At 51.1% G+C, this 18058-nt stretch overlaps 1 protein-coding gene across 1 annotated transcript; it reads right to left on the minus strand.

Annotated features, from left to right (window-relative positions):
• Positions 1-2259: 2259 nt before the first annotated feature.
• On the minus strand, positions 2260-16903 carry Qprt (quinolinate phosphoribosyltransferase). Its single transcript, XM_075974854.1, has 4 exons — positions 16828-16903; positions 3092-3627; positions 2778-2909; positions 2260-2693 (listed from the first exon to the last, which is right to left on the minus strand). The coding sequence occupies exons 1-4, from the start codon at positions 16838-16840 to the stop codon at positions 2475-2477; spliced, it is 900 nt and encodes a 299-aa protein (XP_075830969.1). The 5' UTR covers positions 16841-16903; the 3' UTR covers positions 2260-2474.
• Between the last annotated feature and the right edge of the window lie 1155 nt (positions 16904-18058).

Consider the following 18058-nt stretch of genomic DNA (forward strand, 5'->3'; position numbering starts at 1 on the left):
GAAGGCTGAGAACCACCGCTCTACTGGAGCCTGTTCCATGGCAAGACCCACATTCAAGCCTTCCCAGGCCGCTTCCCACAACTCCCTGCAGCCACCTGCCCCTCTCCAAAGGCATCTTCCTTTGCAGGACTGACTCCTCGCTGAAAATAGGCTTGTCTCTTTTTCTAGCTTGTACTTGATTGTTGTTGGGACAGAGTCCAAAGCCTCTGACCTACCATTTTGTGGTCTGGAGCCAGCCCATCCCCTAGCCATCTGGCTTTCCAAGGCCAGCTCCAACCACTTGAGCACACACTGCAAGCTATTACCTACCTCTGGGCCTCTGCCTGGAAACCCACACCCCCATCTCTCTCGGGCAAGGAGGGTGTGTTCTGCTTGGCTTCTCTGGAATCCTTTGCTTTCTTTTCCTCTGGTAATGGAATCCCTTCCTAGTTCACAGATTCAGAGAATCCTGGAAGGGATTTCTGAGTTCAAAATTGAGCTTAAAATTCAGCACGGCAGAGTTCATTAAAAACCATAATAATGGGGCTGGAGAGATGGCTCAGAGGTTAAGAGAACTGACTGCTGTTCCGGAGGTCCTGAGTTCAATTCCCAGCAACCACATGATGGCTCACACCCATCTATAATGAGATCTGGTGCCCAGAACACTATATACATAATAAATAAATTTTAAAAAAACAATAATAATTTTAACATTAGCCAAGTGTAGTGGCTTCACTTGGGAGGTGAAGGGTTAGGCATCAGTAGCTCAAGACAAGCCTTGGCTACATGGTGAGTTCCAGGACAGCCAGGGCTACATGAGCTATATAAGCTACGTGAGCTCGCACCTAAAAGCAAAAACAAAACAGCAAGGTTGTGGATGTGACATGTGCAGGAAGTCCTGAGGGCCACCGGGTATAGCCCACCCCTTGTCTGGTCCAGCTCACTCACTAATTTTAGATTCCAGAGAACGGGTTTGGGTCTCCTAATACACATTCCTCATCGCTGCCCCTCTCGGGCCCTGATGCCACCTGGAATTCTAGATTGGGGGCTTTCTGGTTATAGAGCACCCCTGGGCCCACGTTTCCTGCACTGGGGTCCGGCAGTGCCCCGTTCTGAGGGGACTCCGTTCTCCCTCTTCAGAAGTGAAGCGGGAGTTAGGGCTCTCAAAGACTTAAGGTGTCTGGGGTTGGGCCACCTTGCTAAGAGTGTGGCCGTGCTGCTCCCAGAGGAAGGGCAGAACCCAGGAGGGGGTCAGAGAGAATGGGCGCAGTGCTATGCGGCACTCCAGGCCGTGCCCATGAGAACAGGCCGTGCCCATGAGAACGGCCCCTCAGCTCAGAACAGCAGCCAGCTCTGCCCAGTATCTCTGCCAGGAAACTGGGCCTCCTGACCCACAGCCTGGCGAAGGCAGGGGTATGGATGATGCGGGCCTCCATCTGTCGGGCTTCAGACTGAAGTGAGCTGAGTGTTTGCCCTTCCACACCCCCAGGGACACCAGGCAGGAAATATTTCTCAGTCAACCTCAGGCCTTTGTGGGAAAGAACTGAGTTTTCCTCTCCTGTGACAAAGGGTGAGATATGTGGGCTCTGAGAGGCAGAGGAAGCCCCAGAGGAGCCCCTGAGAAATGTCACCTCACAGACCACCAGCAACCGGGACCTCTCACGGCCATGTTCCTCCTAGAACCGCCTTAGAAATTCTAGGCTTAGGTGAGGTCACGGTAGCACCTCAGGCCTTAGCCAAGGGGAGCGTCACAGCTAGGGGGCAAACCTGACACCATCCACCTTCAAATATAAGATATTGATCCCAGAATAAAAAAGAGAACCTCCATGCATTTCTCCCCAGTGTCCTCTTGCTGCTCACGGCTTCTAGTCTACACATGCAGGAAGAGTTTAAGCTAGGTGTGGTGCCATGGTCTGAGCCGTGAGAACACAGTTAAGGTACAAGGCCAGCCTCGGCTACATGGAGGGAGAGGGGGGAGCAGGAAAGAAGAAAGGAGGGAGGGAAGAAGAGGGCTGAGGTTAGAGCGTGCCTGATCCTCAACCCTGCCGACAGAGAAAGAGTTTGGGCTGTGCTTGTGGCTTTTTTCCTGTCAAATGTCCCCAGCTGCCCACACAGGCCATGTGCTGGGTGCCAGAGTCTTGCTATGAAACACCGTTTATTAAGGGTTTATTATAGAAGGTGGTGTTTGAAAACAAGTTTATGTCTTAGAGTAGGGGAGCGGTACTGCTTTCTAGTGTTTACTGGCCGCTCGGTGTGCGGTAGCTGTCATCCACAGCTCAGTAAGGTCGAACATTTATTAGACCTATCTTACAGATGAGAAAACAGAGGCAAGCAAAATCAAAGTCAGCCCCGGCAGGTCACACAAGCCGGGGCTGGCGGAGCTAGTGGGAAGCTCAGGTGTCAGGTGAGTCCTGTCACCTCTGAACCCTAAAGAGGTGTGACCTGAGAGGGCCAACAAGCCAGAGTGTCGCCTGCTGGTGGCGTCTTTTCCGGCTTTAGGTCCTACGGGCATGAGGCACTGGAGTAGCACCTTCAGCAATCAGCTTGAGGGAGAAATCCAGGGCTGGAGCAGCCTGCGTCAGCATCCCCAGAGAGATGACGTCAATGTGGGTCCCACAGAACTGGGGGAGGTTGCCCAGTGTGACGCCCCCACTGGCTTCCACAGCCACGCTGGGGAACTTGGCTTTCAGGGCAGCCGCTGTGGGGTGCAGCTCCTGTAAGATAAAAGAGGAGATGAGGTGAGAGCTTCCCACCCCTTCCCTTGCACAGACCCTGCCCAGGAGTAGGATCCATCTCACCTCAGGCTTGAAGTTGTCCAGCAGGACCAGGTCAGCCCCAGCCTCTGCTGCCTGCAAGGCCTCCTTCAGGCTGCTGCATTCCACCTCTACCTTCAGGGCGAAGTCGGCTGCCTGCCGGGCCCTCTGCACGGCCTGCGAGGCCGACAGAGAAAAGGTGAGGTTGGCTCGCCTGGCACAGGACCCTGGAGCGCAAAACGGAAGTCGGCCTCCCCCATTTACAGATGGCGTCCCTAACCCTGGGACTCTTGTGGAGGGACTGGAATGAGGGTCGGAAGCGGACCCTAGTGAGAACAGCGGCTCAACCAGGCACTCGCCTTAGCCACGCCGCCGGCTGCCATCACGTGGTTGTCTTTCACCATTATCAGCCCTCCCAGGTCGTAGCGGTGGCTTGCAGCCCCGCCGATTAGGAGCCCATACTTCTCCACCAGTCGGAACCCCGGAGTGGTCTTCCTCGTGCCCGCCACATGCCCATTCCAGCCGGTGCCCCTGGCCACCTCCACAGCTGTCGCCGCCACGCTGGCAATCCCACTGCAGCGGGCCAGGGTGTTCAGGGCCACCCGTTCCCCCAGCAGCAGGTGGTGGGCAGGTCCCCGGACTTCGGCCACCTTGACCACAGGTACCAGCTTCGATCCCTCTGGGAGGAACCAGGACACTTGGCAGTTGAGCTGGGTAAAGATGGCATCAAAGAAAGGTCGCCCGGCCAGAACCCCTGGAGATTTGGCCCACAGCGCTGCCTGTGCGGGACCTGATCCAGTGACCAAGGCTGCAAAATTGAGGCTCGGGCAGTCTTCTTGCAGCCAGCTGTTCGCCAGGGCTGCTAGGGTTGTAGAGGGCAGCAGGAGCTGCAGGCCTGCGGGGGAACCAGAGAGACGGCTGCTAGGCTTGTATTTCCTCCCTTGTAGCCAGAGGTGACACCAAAATATCCAAAAGTATGGTCAACGGGGCACTAGCCAATCAGAGTGGAGATTGAGCTGGGGCAGAGGGTTAGGTCTGGAGCCGATCAGGTTGTCAGAGTAAATAAAAATAGCCCGCACCTAGCTAAAGTTAAACTTTCAGCAAGCATCAAGGAACTTTATAAGAAAGCTGGGCAGTGGTGGCGCACACCTTTAATCCCAGCACTCAGGAGGCAGAGGCAGGAGGATCTCTGTGAGTTCGAGGCCAGCCTGGTCCACAAGAGCTAGTTCCAAGATAGGCTTGGACAGGCTCCATAACTACAGAGAAACCTATCTTGAAAAATAAATAAACACATAAATAATGATGATGATGATAAAATGTAAAAGCAAGAAGCAGGGCATTTGCTCCTTCCTATCAAACCATGCCTTTGTTGGTAAATCTTTTCTGCATTTAGTGTGTGTGTGTGGGCACACATGCGTACTTGAACACATGCGCTCATGTGTACATGCATGCAGGTGTCATTGCTCTTGAGTGGAGGTCAAAGGATACCTTGCAAAAGTCTATTTTCAAAAGCATGTAGGTGAAAATTAAACTTACGCCCTGGCAAAGCTGAAGCACGCATGGGCAGCCCGTACATGGCGGTTCTTGTTGAACTTGTCCATATTGGGTTTCATGGTCTAAGTTGATGAGGACACCTGAGTCCTCAAGAGGGCACCAGATCTCATTACAGATGGCTGTGAGCCACCATGTGGTTGCTGGGAATTAAACCAAGACCTTTGGAAGAACAGGCAGTGCTCTTAATGGCTGAGCCATCTCTCCAGCCTATGCTTTTATAAAAAAAAGCATGTAGGTCCTAGACTCTAAATCTGTTTGCCGAGCATGGCAGCAGGCCCTCTCAGCCACTAAGTCATCTCCCGCCATGCATCCTGTTTTTAACTTTAACTGACTCATAGTTAAAGAAACAACATGGGACGAACCTCCTATGTGGTCTAAGCCCAGTGGTCTTACTAACCTCATATAACCTCCCCTCTTCAGAATTAAAGCTCTGGACCCTTAACAGCAGCTTCCTCCTCTTCCTGTTCCCGCCAGCTGCCCTTCTGCTTTGTTATGACACCCAAGTACGTAGGCGCTCGGATCATCTTCCACATTTAACAACTTGTAAGTAATCGTGACCTGTTATTTGAAACTCAAATGTAACTGGGTGTCTCATATTTTCTGTACTAAACCTGCTGTTGGGTCCGAAGCTCTTTATTTACAGATAAGATATTTAATATCCTGTTGTTCTCTGGAGACACGCTCTGCTTAGGTAGCCCAGGATAGCCGGCCTGGACTCCCGGTCATCCCACCTCCTTAGTGGCATGCACCACCAAGGCTCTCTGTATTTAACAGCAAGGTCAACCGATTTCTGCACACCGAAGGTTGCCTGCCTCCATCTCATTCATCTGTGCTGCCCAGAAGGATTAGCTGTTCATGCCCTGCAACCCTCCAGCAGGCCACAAGCTCGAATCTCTTTCCTCCTAGCTTTCTCTGGAACACCAAGTATTTTATTTATGGTGGGGATCTAAACCAGAGCCTTGAGCTTCTAAAAAGTGTTCCTACCACCAAACCTCACTCACAGACAAACACCAGGTATTATAAAGTTGGAAGTTCGGGTATTTACAGCAAAGGACCACGTAGGAAAGGCAGATATGCTGAGGGCACACGGCAGCAAGGCGGCTGCAGGTTCAGAACTAGACGTCTGAGCTCGGCTGCAAACTAGGTCGGCTATGTGTGGTTGGGATAAGGGGTAGAGGCATGGTATCTCTAAGGTCTTTCACTTCCAAAGGCACCAACTAAAGGACCTTGCAGCCTTTAGAGTCTCAGAATCTGGCCACTGCAGAGACCCAGACATGATGCAACACTGCCACCTGGCGGTTGGTCAAAGAGCTGCAACCCTCATGCAATTGGCTTCCCTCGACTCCCGCCCCCACCGAACCCCCTTCATCTTCACCCCTGCTATCCCGGAATTCACTTTGGAACCCAAACTGGCTTTGAACTCCAGGCAGCCACGGGCTGGGATTACAGGTGCGAGCCACCTACATCCAGTTCCCCAAATAGTTTTGGACTCCCTTGTTGCTGTCTGAAACGCAGTTTTGCTGAGAATTCTGTTCAGTTTGGTGCGGCCAGAATGCCTCCTTACCCCTAGGACTTCCTGTTAGTGATTCTGCACCATCGGCCCCTGCTGAGCTCCTAGGCTGTGAATTCCCACTTGCCCACACTGTCTTCAGAGTCCTGTCTTAGAGGGAGATTTCTGGATGGTTCTGTTCTAATCACTTGCCCCCTGCTCTCTCTTTTTGTTTTTTCGAGACAGAGTTTCTCTGTGTAACAGCCCTGGCTGTCCTGGAACTCTCTATAAACCAGGCTGGCCTTGAACTCACAGAGATCCGCCTGCCTCTGCCTCCTGGGTGTGCCACCACCGCCACTTCTGCTGCCGTTGACAGATCTACCACCGGGAAACTCCAGTTCCCACCACTGCTCCTTCCACTCTCTCTTCTCTTTACCCCACTTCCCGCTTGTTGTTTTCCCTCCGGACTGACTGAGCAGCTGCCGTGGAGATGGTGGTAGGTGGGTCTTCCTGCCCCTCTCAGGCCTGAGCTTCAGCTGGTTCAGCATCGTCCCTTCCCCTGCCCCATCATTGACTGCTCTCTTTCTACAGACCCCTGCGAGGTAAAAAGGTTCTAACCTGCACCACACTCCTGTCCGGTCTTCAGCTGTATTCTGGCTGCCTGGGCCACTTAGGGGCTCAAGCCTGTAATCCCAGCATGTGGGAGGGTAAGGTAGGAGGTAGGAGGATTTCAACAAGTCTGAAGCAGCCTGAGCTACATACACAGTTAGGTCCAGAACAGCCTGGGCTACTGTGTAAAATTCTGTCTCAAAAATAAATAAGTAAATATATAATAAAGCAACCAAATGCCCAGTGGGGTGAGCTATATGAATTCGCAAAAATGATCCAGGCAGTGGTGGTGCACACCTTTAATGCCAGCTCTTGGGAAGCAGAGGCAGTTCAAGGACTTGAGTTCAAGGCCAACCTGGTTTACAGAGTGAGTTTCACGACAGCGACAGCCAGTACTATACAGGGAAACCCTATTGAAAGACAGAGATAGAAAGAAAGTTGTAAAAATGGCCAAATATTGGCAAGTTCATGCTCTATAGCAAACATGCAGGGCAATCATGCCATCAGAGAGGCCACTTGGTTCAGTGACTCAGCTCAGACTCCGGGGCGGCAGGACCTGAGTCTCAACAGTGTCTCAGCCTTTTATTGTCTGTAACAGGGATAATGGTGCAGAGACCCTGGGTTGCTAAGCTCCGAGGGACGTCATCAGGCATACAGTAGGTGTGCTGGGTGAAGAAATGATGGAAGCATCCTGCAAGTGTGGCGGGCGCTGGAGGAGGTGGCAGTGTGTGCCCGGGAAGAAGGAGTCATGTCTGCCAGGCAGAGGTGGCTGAGGTCAAAGGGATTTGATGCTGAAAAGCCGAGAATGACACTGGAGAGATGGGAGGCGAGCCAAGTCTGTTTAGCCTGGGAATTGGGGTGGATCCCAGGAACCCAAAGGAGGCCGAGGCAGCCAACAGAAAGTGGTAAAGCCCTGAACTTGGGCAGCAGTGAAAGGGAGAGCAGGGATGGTGTGAGAGCTATTTCTGAGGTGGAATTTGCTAAACTGGCAGCTGTTATGTATCGAAGCCTCGGGTCTGTGTTCCAAGTGGTTGAACACAAACGCAGCAGGAGTTTGGGCAAGAGGAACATCAGGAGAAGGTGGGACGGGCATGGGAAGCCCTGGACAAGTGGGTACCACAGAGTGCTGCCTCATCTTAGCCTCCCCACGGGGGTCATTCCTATTTTTTCTTTTCTTTTTCTTTTTTCTTTCTTTCTTTCTTTTTCTTTTTGTTTTTTGTTTGTTTGTTTGTTTGCTTTGGGGGGGGGGACAGAGTTTCTCTGTAGTTTTGGAGCCTGTCCTGGAACTAGCTCTTGTAGACCAGGCTGACCTCAAACTCACAGACATTCACCTGCCTCTGCCTCCTGAATGCTGGGATTAAAGATGTGAGCCACCACCACTGGGCAGTCATTCCTATTTCTAAAAGCATAGAAACCAAATCTCAGAGTCTTGGTGTGGTGGTGCCTTGGTGCCCTGTTTGCCACACAGCTGGGGAGGGAACCGGTGGTTTTCTGCAGGTGTTAACGTAGACACCCACAAGAAACATGGATGGTGCCCAGACAGAGTAGGTAGATGGGTCTGTTCCCGGAAGATGCCAGGGTGAGGAGTAGCCAGACTGTGGGCATGGTGTCTGAGCATGGGGGAGGGGGGACGCAGGGAGAGGTGTGGCTGACAACGCCTAGAGAGGAATGAAGAGCGGATGTTTGGGGGTTGTGGGGAGAAGATTCAACCAATAGTGCTTGGGCAGGGTAAGTGGAAGCTGCAAATGGGTCATTGGACTTCGCAACTTAGTGACTAAGAGACCTCGGCTAAAGCAGTCTGGGTAATGTGTGATGGAAACAGCCGCAAGGTCACAGTCAAAAATTACACAGTGAGGTGAGGAAGTGGAGGCGGTGTGTGTGAACCACTGGCTTCAGGCGCTGAGCAGAGCAAGGGCCCTCACCCAGAGCAACTCGGCTCGCTTGGGTCATCTGGAAAGCCTGTTTTAACTCTCCGCTGCCTGGGCTCGTCGTGGATCAACTACTGATTCTGAGCTGGGGGATCCCAGGTATCTGGGTGTTCCGAGTCCCCCCACATCCCAGCATATGAAGGTTAAAAGCAGTGAGCGGCAGAGCCCACGAGATGGCTGAGAGGGTAAAGGCGCCTACCACCTAGTCTGAGTCTCATCCCTGTGTCTCATTCCTACGTCCCACATGGAGAAAAGGAAGAACTGACTCTCCCAAAGGGAGAGGGAGGGAGAAGGAGAGGGAGGAAGGGAGAGGAGAGGAGAGAGAGAGAGAGAGAGAGAGAGAGAGAGAGAGAGAGAGAGAGAGAGAGAATATGGATGTTAAAATACAGCATTAGGAACTGCTGCTGCAGATCCTGGCTGGGCCCAGATCCCAGGCTCAGAGGGGTGAGGTTCGAACCTCTGCTCACCGCAGCACCTACTCAAATACCTCCAAGTCATCCAGTCAGCCCCAGGGCCTATCAACAGGAGGATGGATGAAGAAAACATGGTATATCTGCTTAGGGAAGCTTTAGCCTCAAAGGAAAACAAAATTATACCATCTGCAGAGCACGGTTAGAACTGGAAATCATGTTAAGACAAACACTGCATGTTTTCTCCCAGATACAGAGTCTAGATTGAAAAATAAAACCACAGAAGTAGAGGGAAGCTGTCTGGGGGAAGATGCGGACTAGCTGGAGGCTTGAGGAGGCCAAGGTGATGGGCGAAGAAGATCAAAGGGCACCGTAGTCACGGCTGAAACTCTTTATTTTCTACAGATAACATATGCTAATAAACATGAATGAAAAGGGAGAGAAACTCTGCAAAGGTGGTGGCACACGCCTTTAATTCCAGCACTCGGGAGGCAGAGGCAGGCGGATCTCTGTGAGTTCCAGTCCAATGGGGGCTACATAACAAGTCCTTGACTCAACAAAACAAAACAACAACAAACAAGCAAAAAGTTTGAGGTCAGGGTCAGCGAAATAGCTCATTCAGGAGAGATGCCAGCCACCTAATTTAACCAACTGCGTTCCATCTCAGGACCCTACACAATAAAAGGAGAAGCCCACCCCTACTCTACACACCCAAATAAATATATATATATATAAATGTAACTTTGAAAATTAAAAAATATTAGCCAGGCATGGTGGTGCACGCCTTTAATCCCAGTCCTCTGGAGACAGAAGCAGGTAAATTTCTATGACTTGGAAGCCAACCTGGTCTACATAGCAAGTTCCAGAATAGCCAGGACTATGTAGGGAGACAATGTCCCAAAAAATAAAAATAAAATTACAATTAAAAAATATAAAAAAATTAAAAGCCTGGTGGCTGTGTAATATGATACCATCTGACTCCACCGATATGAAATGCCAGGAAAGACAAACTGATAAAGTCAGAGCAGTGCACGCTGGGAGCAGAGCCTGAACCCACATGGCTGGGGTCGTTTAGGGTGATGAAGGTGTTCAGCTCAGTGAAGTTGCTGAGACTCATGACTTATATAACGAGAACCAGTGCTGTGACCAATTTCACAAGCCGTTCTCCCACCACACGAAACAGTGGCTCCAAACAGCAGCAGGAAACAAGAAACCCCAGGAGAGGTGGCGTCATCACCAACTCCAGCGCCCCATGGCTGACCTATGAAGAGAGCTTGAGGCCAGCCTGGGCTGCTGGGGGAGACCCTGTCAAGAGAGAGAAGGAGGAGAAAGAGGAGGAAGACCAGAAGGAGCTGAGCCGAGGAGTCTAGATGAAGCCACCTCCTTACCACTAGGGCTGGAGCCAAGGCCTCTCGCTTGCCAGGGAAGCACCCAGCACTAAGCTGCACCCTGGCCCTTATTTCAGAGATTTTTTTCAGTGGCTTCATCGCACAGGTCTGACGGGTTATTCATGACCTCATTCTTCAGGCGCGGCCCTTTCCCAAGCACAGCTGAGAACAGTGAAGGTCTCAGCTTCTTTCTTCCGACCCCTCCCAAAAGGTCAGGAAATTCAGACGAATAAGGGGCTGCACCGGGAGACTGAGTATGAGAACAAAAGATCCTTCTGGTCCTCCCTTGCCTTAGGCTCGCAAGAATACGATGCCCAGGGACCAAAGCGCATTTCCCATTCTAACTTTTAAAGATTTGCTTTACGTGTATGCGTGTTTTGCCTCCATGTGCGTGTGTTCACTACACATGTACCCTCGGAGGCCATAAGTTACTGGCGCCCCTGGAACTGGAGTCACAGCTGCCCGTGAGCCCCTGTGTGAGTGCTAGGAAGCGACCCCCAGCCCCCTGCAGGAGCGGCAAGCGCTCTAACTGCCGAGCTGCGGCTCCACTCTCTGTGTCTCTTGCACAACAGAATTAGTGCAGAGCCGTGCAGAAATGTTGATCTCTGGGCCCCCGCTGGGGTTGGGAGGGAATTAGGGTGCCCTGTAGAAGGCACAGCAGGAATCTAATCGCTAGCAGAGCTTCTGAGTCTGGAAAGGTCAGCGGCCGCCACGCGCGGGTGCCCGCCATCCCAGGGCACTCACTGGCTGTGCGCTGTCTTAGGTCCTGCCCACAGTCCTCCACACTGCGCGGCTTTCGTGTTTATAGTTGGAAAATTGAGGCTGGGAAAGAGAAACTTCCTAAAGAGCAGAGCGCTAGGAGAGGGAGGAGGTGGGAGGAGGCAGCGATCGCTCCTCTCTCTCCACAGTGAGTGCTTTCAGGAGAACCCAGCTGCTTCAGCCCCCAGACTTCGCCCACACAGATGGCTCGGAGATGAGCGGACCTGGCTGCCTGGTGTAGGGCACACTGTTCACAGAGTTTCCACTTGGGGGATAAACAAACACATCTGCTGTTCTTTAAGCCCCACTGGCTAACACTCCCAACAAAAGGCATCTCCAGAGTGGGTCTGAATAGCCAGGCTCTCCTAATTGGCAGCTGCGGAAAAGGCACTAATTCAGAGAGAGGCTGAGCTTCCAGGGGAGCCAGGCTGGTGCAGGGAGCTGCCTGGTGGGGACAGCTGTCAGCCAGGGACAGATTACAGTCCTTGCCGTGTTATCCACGGGGGGGACGTTCCTCCTCCGCACCTACACTGCCAACAATAATTTCACTCAGCCGTACCTGACCTCTCAAGGGCTACCTTTTTAATTGATTGTCTGGAATGAATATGACTCTGATGAAATTGACACGGCATGGGTGGGGTACAGCTAATTTGTTGGTGGAGCGCTTCCCTGACATGCAGCAAGTCCTGGGTCCTGTCACTAGCGCACCTGTAACTCCAGCATTGGAGACAGAGGCAGGAGGATCAGAAGTTCAAGGTCACCCTCCACAGTGTAGAGAGCTGAAGTCAGCTTGGTTATATGAAGCCTTTTCTTTAAAAAGAAATTAACAAATAAAATAAAAAGGTGTTTCGGGTGTGGTGGTGTGAGCCTCTAACTCTAACTACTATAGACAATGAGACAGGAGAACTTCATGTTCAAGGCCAGCCTGGGCCATCTTGGTGATCTTCATGTGAGGTTTAGATTTAAACACAGGGCAAGAGGCGCGTGTAAACTAAGCAGTCCTGGTCAGGGGTGGCCCTGCCCATTATCGCTGTTCCTCCTGCAAGGTGCCCTGACCAGTAGTTTAGGGCAGCCTCTTCCTGGAGACACACTAGGTCCTGGAGTTTTGTCATAAGCTTTCCAGGAAATTCTAATTTTTGGAGATGATTATTTCACTAATGTCAGAGCCAAAAAGAAGGCACAGTGTCTCCTTCTGGTGTCTTCATTCTGGCGTTGGGAGATGGCCCAGGGGTAAAGTGTGACGTGGGGTGTCCTTCTGTACACTGTGAATATGTGTTGCTTTTATTGGTTGATAAATAAAGCTGCTTTGGCCTATGGCAGGGCAGAATATAGCCAGGTGGAAAAGCCAAACTGAATACAGGGAGAAAGGAGGTGCAGTCGAGGGAGACGCCAGCAGCTCCTGGAGAAGCAAGATGTGAGGTAACAAGCCATGAGCTTTGTGGTAGAATATAAACGAATAGAAATGGGTTAATTTAAGTTGTAAGAGCTAGTTAATAATATTTCTGAGCTAACAGGTCAAACAGTTTATAATTAATATTGAACCTCAGAGTAATTATTTGGGAACCGGTAGGTGGTAGAGAAAGCTCCAGTTACAAAAGCACTTGCTGTAAAAGCGTGAAGAGTCCCAGAACGCACAGAACAAGCATGGAAACCCAAACTAAGGTGAATGGCTCCTGCAGAGACACCTGCGATTAACCTCTGACCTTCACATGCACACACATACACCCCACACACATATGCACACATGCACATTTACACTCAAGGAAACAGATGCAAAAAGATTCTCACTAGAATGGTTGCAATTTAATCTTCACAACCACAACTATCCCCATTTTATAGGCAAGGAAATGGAGGTACAAAACAGTGTAGTCCATACAACTGGGAAGTGTGGGCTGTGGGTATAAGCTGACTGGCCATATCAGGGACTCACTCACACACTCCACCACCACGAAGAAGAGATGGTCACAGATCTAGCTCAACTTTGTTCCTCCTTTTCCTCTGAGTTGTACCTGTAGTCACCTAGGAGCCCAGAAAAGACAGGGCTGAAGATAGGAATCAGTGGACAAAGGACCCAAGCTGCCTGGAGCAATGGATCCTCCAGGGTGACCGCCCTCCCAGGGGGCCACTGGCTGCCCCAGAAGTGGAGCAGTCCTCTTAGGGAACCAGACTGCTCCAGCAAGCACTTCTTCCCGGTCAGAAAAGAGAAAACAGTGGACCAGACCACACGACACATCAATACAGAGTTCTTCAAAGGACACCCAAGATTCCAGGGTTTTGTTCCTGGCCTGAAGTATGAGCCGGAAACATCTGGATTGCAATCCTGACTCCACCCCATGTTCCCTTGGGCTCTCTGAAAGTGAGTGTCACCAGGGGACAGTTGTCAGGGAAGGGGGACAATTCCCATCTGTGTCTGAGACAAGGCCTGGCCACCAGCCACAGACTCCAGCTTTGTTCTTCCTTCTGCTTCTGTAGATTCATTCAGCGAACACCAGGTGGAGACAGAGTCTGGTCCACACTGCAGCTTCCTGACCAAGTTCTTTCCAATGCTCCCTCACTTGTTAGGGAACAGAAATGACTTCCCAATAGGGCCCAGTAAAGCCCCCATCACAAATGCTGAGATGGTACAAATACTTTGAGGGCGAAGGAAGATTTGCTAATGAACCATGAGGACAGAGGTGAGGCCGCAAGGGGCTGGCTCTGAGACTAGGTTAACTTTGACCAGGGAGTGCTCGATTGGCAGAGAAAGGCCACAGGTACCCGGGAGAGATGGTAGATACTAATAGATGCAATTCCGGTACTTGGAAAGGAACGAGAAAAAAGGAATGAGCCAGGCAGAGCCAGGCAGAGCCAGGCTTGGAGGAGAGTTCAGAACCGGGTTCTGCTCACTGAGCAACAGGAAGTCACTGGAAAATACAATGAAGATTGACGTTTCAATATTTAGGGACCAGTGAGATGGGTCAGTGTGCAAAGGCACTTGCCTTCAAGTGTGATGACTTTAATCCCAGAACCCACACGACAGAAGGAGAAAACTGATTCCTGAAAGGTGTCCTCTGGCTTCCACTCCATGTACATGCTTGCCCGGACACAGACATACATTTAAACTGTGTCGAGGGTTCTTGGTGAAGAAGCTATGGAAAGGGCGTTGGCAAGAGGCAGTGAACCAGAATGAACTGTGACAGCAGGGCCTGCTTCTCAAGGTCATAGGGACAGTGCTTGGCCACTAGGATGCTCGCATGGGCTCAGCGGGACTCTCCGCTTGGGGCAGTACAACCCCGACTCCCACCTGCTTCCGCCACGCTCTGGACTGGTCCCTTTGTTTCGCTGGCTCCCCAGCCTGGACCTCGTCTATCCTCTCCTCGCTTATTTCACACAGGTCACTAGCCCTTACCAGCCTTCTGGCTGAGCCCACAGTCACATGTGTGAGCAGCAATGTATCAGAACCTTGGGGATAGGATGCTCGGAAGAGGCGAACTAGAAGAAACGACCAGGGATGCTGCGGAAGTAACTCCAGGGGATGTAACCACTGGATACGAGAGGGCAACAAAGTGAGTGGGTGGGTATCCCCCATCTTTGTTCAAGATGATGACGAAGGAGGAAGAGAAGAAGCATCAGAGTAGCTGCTCAAGAGAAAACACCAAACATGGAGATGGAGAGTCTGGCGTTCTCTCAGGAGGCAGATGGATCGTGAGTTCGAGGCCACCCTGGTCTATAGAGTGAGTTCCTGGACAGACAGGGCTACACAGAGACATCCTGTCTCAAACAACAAAGAGTGCTGGCATCACGGGTGTGTGCACCACACCAGGCCCCAGACCCAAAGTCTTAAGCAGAATAATTTAAAACCTCAAAAATTCAAGGTTGGGGTCTAGAGAGATGGCTCAGTGGGCAAACTTCCTGACTCACCAGAACAAAGACCTGATCAGACTCCCCAGGAGCCACACAAAAGTGGTTTGCAATCCTCACAAACTGAGTGTGTGTGTGTGTGCATGTGTATTAGGGGGCAGATCCTTTACCTCAGTGGCCTGCCAGCTTGTGAGTTCCAGGTTCATTCAGTGAGAGACCTATTTTAAAAAGAAGAGAAGGTGGAGAATGACAGGGAAATGTACTAGTCATTTGGTCACTAGCCGGGCATAGGGGCCTGTACCTGGAGGTTTCTATCCTGCCTGCCGGTTCCCAAATAACCACTCTCCGGCTTAATATTAATTACAAACTGTTTGGCCTATTAGCTCAGGCTTATCATTAATTTATTTTATTATTTAATTTATTTATATTAATCTATCTCTTACAACTAGGTTAACCCATTTCTAATAGCCTATATTTTGCCGAGAGGCTTGTGGCTTGTTACCTCAAGCTTGCTTTTCCAGCAGCTGTTGGCATCTCCCTGACTCCACCCTTTTTCTCTTTATCTTTCCTTGGATTTCCTACTTGGCTCTATTCTGCCTGCCTATTGGCCAAATCAGCTTCTTTATTAACCAATGGTAATAAAACATCCACAGCATACAGAAGGGTGTCTACATCAATGGCCCATGACTTTAATCCCAGCATTTAGGAGACAGAGGCAGGCAGATCTCTGTAAGTTTGAGGCTACCTTGGTCTCCATAGTGAGTTCCAAGACAGCCAGAGCTACATAGTAAGACCCTGTCTCAGGAAGAGAGAGAGAGAGAGAGAGAGAGAGAGAGAGAGAGAGAGAGAGAGAGAGAAGTATACTAGTTTATCACCTCTGATCTACACACACACACACAGATGCTCATGGACATCACCATGGCCTCCCTAGAACAAAGCATAGAGGTGACCTCAGAGTGACCTACATAAAGTCCCATCCCTACCACCTGACCACTGTGTCACCTAGACTAGATACTTAATCTCACTGTGGTCAGTTTCCTTGTTGGTAAGTTAAAAGTAGTTCTCAAAGGACTGTTGATTCAAGACTATCATAAAGAGCCGGGTACCCAAAAACAGGCTAGTGAGAGGTCTGCAAAGCTGGTTGAGTTTTCCTGCATCCCTGCAACATCTTCCGGGTGCAGAAACCCAGGATCTGACGGGGTAAATAACTTCCCGGAGTTTCCACAACTGCGAAAACCCCTCAAAACCAGGTCAGTGTTGCTTTAGAAGGGAAAGGCCGACTGGGCATGGTGTTGATCCCAGTACGTGAGAGACAGAGCCAGACAAACTTCCGTGAGTTTAAGGCCAGCCTGATCTACACAAGGTGCTTCAGGAATGCTAGCTGGAGCTACATCCAGAGCAGGCTCCATGGTCAAGGCAGAAGAGTACAAACCAGGATGAAGGGCAGAGGATGGGGAAGGAGACCCCAGGGAGGGAGAGGAAACACAAAGGGTCCACATATGAGCCACATAAATGCCAGGATGGGACACAGGGCTTGAGCATAAGGCGCAAGAGCTGGACCACTGAGCCGCATCCCTGCCCCAATGCTATTGTCATTTTTACAGAAGCAAGAAAAAGAGGCCGAAAGGATGTGAGGTCTGCCCATTGTCCCGCAGACTGTCCTTGTTGCACTCTGGACTCAACAGGTGCTGTGACTCCCAAGCCTGACTCCTATGGCCGGACCACAGGCTCGGACTTCATCCCCTCCCCCACTCTGCGGGGATGAGACAGGACTTTGCCTCTGCTTCTCTTGGCCGCTAACAAGGGGCAGAGTCCGAGACTGCTCCTCTTTGCAGGTTCCCACTACCAGCCCATTTGCCCCCAGCACCTCGAACTCCTCCGTTCCATCCCCCAACTTCTGCTCTTAGGGTTCAACACAGAAGGAACAATGAAGCAAGCGGAGAACTTTGGGGGTTCAACCAAGTTCGAGAGAAGTGAGGTTGGGAAGAAGGTCCAGGAGAGACCAGAGGGGGAAGGGGATCTTTAGAGAAGAGGGAGGGGTGGAGATGACTGGACTCGGGAGAGGGACAGACAGTAGGGGATACGGGAGACAGGGAGAGAAAGCAAGACTTATGTCACCTTCAGGGTCCATGGTGACTTGGAGCAGCAGGTCAGTGTGTCCACCACTGTTCAGATAAATGTTCCCAGAGGCTGAGGCTGGGGGTGGGGCTGCCAGAGAGAGTGGGGAGGGGCCTCGCTGAGCTAGTCCTTCCGGAGAGGCCTCTGATCCTCGGCCCGGACCTGCGCTGTACCCCAAGGTACCGGAGAAGTGTGAGATTCAGGAATTCTGCCTCCTCTGGCACCAAAGAGGCCCTGTTTTCTCCCACTTCCAGCCCTGCTGGAGTTCACTCCGGGTGTATGGCTACGGACGCCGGACCCACTTCTCCTGTGAGGGTCGGAGGGCCTTGGTAGTGATGCATTGGGAAAAATCCTGGCCTTAGACCTGCAGTCAAGTCCCAATTCGATTCCTCCCACTCATCCCCACCTCCGAGAGAAGGTCTCATTGTGTAAATCCACCTGCCTGTGTTCCTGCCTCTATGCTAAGGTTAAGGCGTACACCACCACATCCAGACCATTCTCCTTTAATTTCAAATACCTTCTCTGTGTGTCATTTGTTTTTAGCTATACAGTGGTTTGCTAGTCAAGGAAGAAGGTATGTGAGAGACCCAGAAGGAACCCCACAAATGTCCCCAGATTCTCCCTTCCTCTTCCTGGGAGCCACAGTATGAATGTGTCTCTCCAAAGCCAATGTGTTCAAAACTTTTCCCCCAAATTTATACAGCTGAGGTATTGGGAGGTGGGGTCTTTGGGAGGTACTTAGATGAGGTTGTGAGGGTGACATGGAGACTCTGACATCAGTGGCTCTAGAAGACAGAGCCACGCCACACGTTCTTACTCATACATGACTCCTCGCTGTCTATCTCTTGTGTATGTTTAACCTAGAGTACGTGTGGGAGCCAGAAAACCAGAGATGGACCACCAGGTGGATACCTAGGGGTGGGGACAGTAAATACAGGTAAAGTAGAGAGAGCGATACTGGGATTAGAAAGGTTCAGGCCTGGGGGTGGGAATTAGGTTGTGGAAGGTTCAACTAAAATGAAGGTATATGCTAAAGTTACAGGGAAACCTACTATCTTCCAACTCAAGAAAAAGCTATTAGTGGAAACAGCAGAACACTGGTGACATGAGAGAGGAAGTGAACTCAGGGCTGAAGTGGGGATAAAGGGTTTGGACAGGGTAGGGAGGTGGGTAGCCAAATTAAGACTATATGAAGTCTATGGAAGTCCCCTGATTAAAAAGTTATATATAT

Source organism: Microtus pennsylvanicus, chromosome 5, assembly GCF_037038515.1.
Source record: "Microtus pennsylvanicus isolate mMicPen1 chromosome 5, mMicPen1.hap1, whole genome shotgun sequence".
NCBI classification, from domain to species: Eukaryota; Metazoa; Chordata; class Mammalia; order Rodentia; family Cricetidae; genus Microtus; species Microtus pennsylvanicus.